This window comes from Eurosta solidaginis, chromosome 1 (genome assembly GCF_040869045.1).
Source record: "Eurosta solidaginis isolate ZX-2024a chromosome 1, ASM4086904v1, whole genome shotgun sequence".
Classification (NCBI taxonomy): domain Eukaryota; kingdom Metazoa; phylum Arthropoda; class Insecta; order Diptera; family Tephritidae; genus Eurosta; species Eurosta solidaginis.
The window spans coordinates 302,512,086-302,515,919 of NC_090319.1; the positions used below are offsets into that span (position 1 = coordinate 302,512,086).

The 3,834-nt window shown below is 39.5% G+C and overlaps 1 protein-coding gene across 1 annotated transcript; it reads left to right on the forward strand.

Annotated features, from left to right (window-relative positions):
• The first annotated feature begins 662 nt into the window (after positions 1-662).
• Positions 663-2,885, forward strand: LOC137237540 (heat shock protein 68-like). Its single transcript, XM_067761284.1, has one exon. The coding sequence runs from the start codon at positions 795-797 to the stop codon at positions 2,721-2,723; it is 1,929 nt and encodes a 642-aa protein (XP_067617385.1). The 5' UTR covers positions 663-794; the 3' UTR covers positions 2,724-2,885.
• The last annotated feature ends 949 nt before the right edge of the window (positions 2,886-3,834 follow it).

Consider the following 3,834-nt stretch of genomic DNA (forward strand, 5'->3'; position numbering starts at 1 on the left):
TAACGAGTACTATTTGTCACTAGTTCAAACATGCCATTAATCCGATCCACGATTTCAGAGCTATTGGGATTTAAAAAATGAGCTTCGATCACGGATAGTAACACGTAATACGGGCCCAGATTTTTCTGTGGTTAGGAAGTAATACAGGCACACCAACTAAATGCATCAAAATTATGCTAGATTTATATTCAGCTAAGTTTGCATTTGTTCCAAGAAATGGTATTTGCATAAAGTTTGGCGCAGTAAACCAATTCATTGAAGTTAGTATAGCACGGCCTAACTTCCGTTGTTTCAATAACTAGTGGGTAAATTTCGAGCAATCCTCGTCACTTGATAATGCATTACAACAATAATATGCAACTCTTTTTGTGGCTAAAGTTTTCTATCGAGATATTTTTACTCAAATTCTCTTCAATTGCACAATTACTTACCAACATTTGAATTCCACCAAAATTCCTTACCTATTTCCAATATGGCATCACTTATCTCTCCCAACAATTTTACGACTTCTTCTCTAAAAAAAATTCTTTGCTCTCTATTTCGTATACTAGTGTTTTTATGAACGAGCGAGTTATGGAAAGTTCAAGAAACGTCAAGAAATGTGTTCTCGGTTTTTCTCCCATTCTTGATTTCTGTATAAATAGCGGCAGCAAATTTCTCCTCCGCATAGTTGAATTTTGAAAATCAAAGCGAATAAGTGAGAAGAGTTGGCTAAAGTTGTTTAGCAAAACAAAAGTGCAAATAATAACAAAAATAAATATTTTGATTAAAGTTGGACAATATTACAAATTAAAATGGTAGCAATTGGAATTGACTTGGGTACAACATACTCATGCGTTGGAGTTTTCCAACATGGCAAAGTGGAAATTATTGCAAATGACCAAGGCAATCGGACAACGCCCAGCTATGTAGCATTCACCGATTCTGAGCGGCTAATTGGCGATGCAGCGAAGAACCAAGTGGCCATGAATCCAAAGAACACAGTCTTTGATGCAAAACGATTGATTGGACGAAAGTTTGATGATCAAAAAATACAGGCTGATATGAAGCATTGGCCATTCACTGTTGTCAACGATTGTGGCAAACCAAAGATTAGTGTCGAATTCAAAGGCGAACAGAAGCGGTTTGCTCCCGAAGAAATCAGTTCAATGGTGCTGACAAAAATGAAAGAAACCGCTGAAGCATATTTGGGTAAATCGATAAGAGATGCTGTCATCACAGTTCCTGCTTACTTCAACGATTCCCAACGGCAAGCCACAAAAGATGCTGGTGCCATAGCTGGCTTAAATGTTCTACGTATTATAAATGAACCAACAGCCGCAGCTCTAGCGTACGGCTTGGACAAGAATTTGAAAGGTGAACGCAATGTGCTTATATTCGATTTGGGCGGAGGAACCTTCGATGTGTCAATATTAACTATCGATCAAGGTTCGTTATTCGAAGTGCGTGCAACTGCTGGTGATACACATTTGGGTGGAGAGGACTTCGATAACCGTCTAGTTAATCATTTTGCTGAAGAATTTAAACGAAAGTATAAAAAAGATTTGCGTGTGAATCCCAGAGCGTTGCGTCGTTTACGAACAGCAGCTGAGCGAGCAAAACGCACATTGTCATCGAGCACAGAAGCCAGCATCGAAATTGATGCATTATATGAAGGTATCGATTTTTACACGAAAATAAGTCGAGCGAGATTTGAGGAGCTGTGCAATGATTTATTTAGAAGCACTTTGGATCCAGTGGAAAAAGCTCTGAACGATGCCAAAATGGATAAAGGTCAGATACACGATATTGTGCTCGTTGGTGGTTCAACTCGCATTCCCAAAGTACAAAGCTTGTTGCAATCATTCTTTAATGGAAAGAGTTTGAATCTTTCTATAAATCCAGACGAAGCAGTGGCATATGGTGCAGCAATTCAGGCAGCTATATTAAGCGGTGATACGAGTAGCGAAATCCAGGATGTGCTTTTAGTTGATGTGGCGCCTTTGTCACTTGGTATTGAAACAGCTGGTGGAGTTATGACCAAATTGATTGAGAGAAATAGTCGAATTCCATGCAAACAGTCGAAAACGTTCACAACCTATGCGGACAACCAACCAGCTGTTACTATTCAAGTATTTGAGGGTGAACGTGCCATGACCAAAGACAACAATCTATTGGGTACATTCAATTTGACCGGCATTCCACCAGCACCTAGAGGTGTGCCCAAGGTAGATGTCACATTCGATTTGGATGCAAATGGTATTTTGAATGTAACTGCGAAGGAGATGAGCACTGGTAATGCCAAGAATATTACCATAAAAAATGACAAAGGACGTCTATCTCAGGCCGATATCGATCGTATGGTAAATGAAGCTGAAAAATATGCTGACGAAGATGAGAAGCATCGTCAACGTATAGCTGCTCGTAATCAATTCGAGAGTTATGTGTTTGGCGTAAAGCAAGCAGCCGAGGAAGCTGGTACTAAAATAAGTCAGTCGGATAAGGACAAAGTATTGGAGAAGTGTAGCGAGGCAATTAAATGGCTAGATGCTAATACCACAGCTGAAAAGGAAGAGTTTGAATACAAATTAGAAGAAATAACAAAGATCTGCAGTCCGATCATGACAAAGATGCATCAGCAAGCGGGCGGCAGTGGACCACAAACTGGTAGTAATTGTGGTCAGCAATCTGGTGGTTTTGGTGGTGGCAATTATGGTGGACCAACTGTAGAAGAAGTTGACTAAGGGAAATGTTAAGTATAAAATAGAAATATAATTATAAATATTGAAGACTGCTTAATTAATTTGTAGTTTTAGTTTAAAATGTACAAATAAGAATTGTTTAGTTGCTTGTACTTTAAGAATTGTTGCAAATAAAAAGCCGGCCTGTAAATATTTGAAAAAAAAGCATCTGGAAAGTTTTACGTATTGGCAGAAGATGGTAAATTTTGCGAGCTGAAAGTTTGTTTTCGATTTTTTGGATATGTTGTTGTAGTGGTAAGGGCACTCCCGAAGGTTTTGGGCAGTGTTATCGATGTTGCTGGTCTGTATATACATAGATCCGGCACGTTCCGGTAACAAGTGCCTGTAAGGTACTAGCCCTACCATCTCGGGAACGTTTTGATCTCAAAATTTTCAGCCTTTTCGACTCAGGATACAACTTTTTTGGCAGTATTTCGGCATTGATTGCAGCTCCGAACAAATCCAATGGTGAGCGTGACATGCTGCGAATGAAATTACCCATGTATGTACTTGCGGAAAATCCTTACTAAGCAAGGTAGGGTGCATTTGGTATTCGACTTCATTAAGTTTTTATGTTGATCCTTCTAGATCTCACTTTGCTTATCCCTTCTCCTTAGGGAAAGCAGCAGTGATAGAGACCTTTGGATGACAATATTGTTCTAGGGAACTTTAAAGCACGGTCCACAACGAAGGTGCCTTTGAAACATCTAGATGCTGATAGAAAGTTAAAAAAATATCTTTTAATTCGCCCGGTGCTCCTTTTTAATTTTTCCCACGAGATTGGACCTACGTGTTTAATGACACCCTGTAGCTTTTCTTCAAAAATACACTGCTTTTACAGAAATACACTGGGAGTGTTTGCCAAATCACGCCACTTACAAAAATTGTTTTCTAATTGAAAACAACTTGTTTCTAAATTTTTATGTAGCTTGTCCGTGATTTGAACCCAGGACCTTTGGTGTGTAGGCGGAGCAGGCTACTACGACAGTCGGATAGATAATAAATACGGCTTTCTTTTTCTGGATCACCGATCGTGCTGAATGTCCGAACACGCCCATATCTTTAGAGCACGGAATGTGAACTGCGCACCCGCCTCAGTGAAAGACGGTAAAAG

Bases quoted from the DNA above. Each gene is read 5' to 3' on its own strand.
- LOC137237540 (XM_067761284.1), top strand. From the start codon at position 795: ATGGTAGCAATTGGAATTGACTTGGGTACAACATACTCATGCGTTGGA.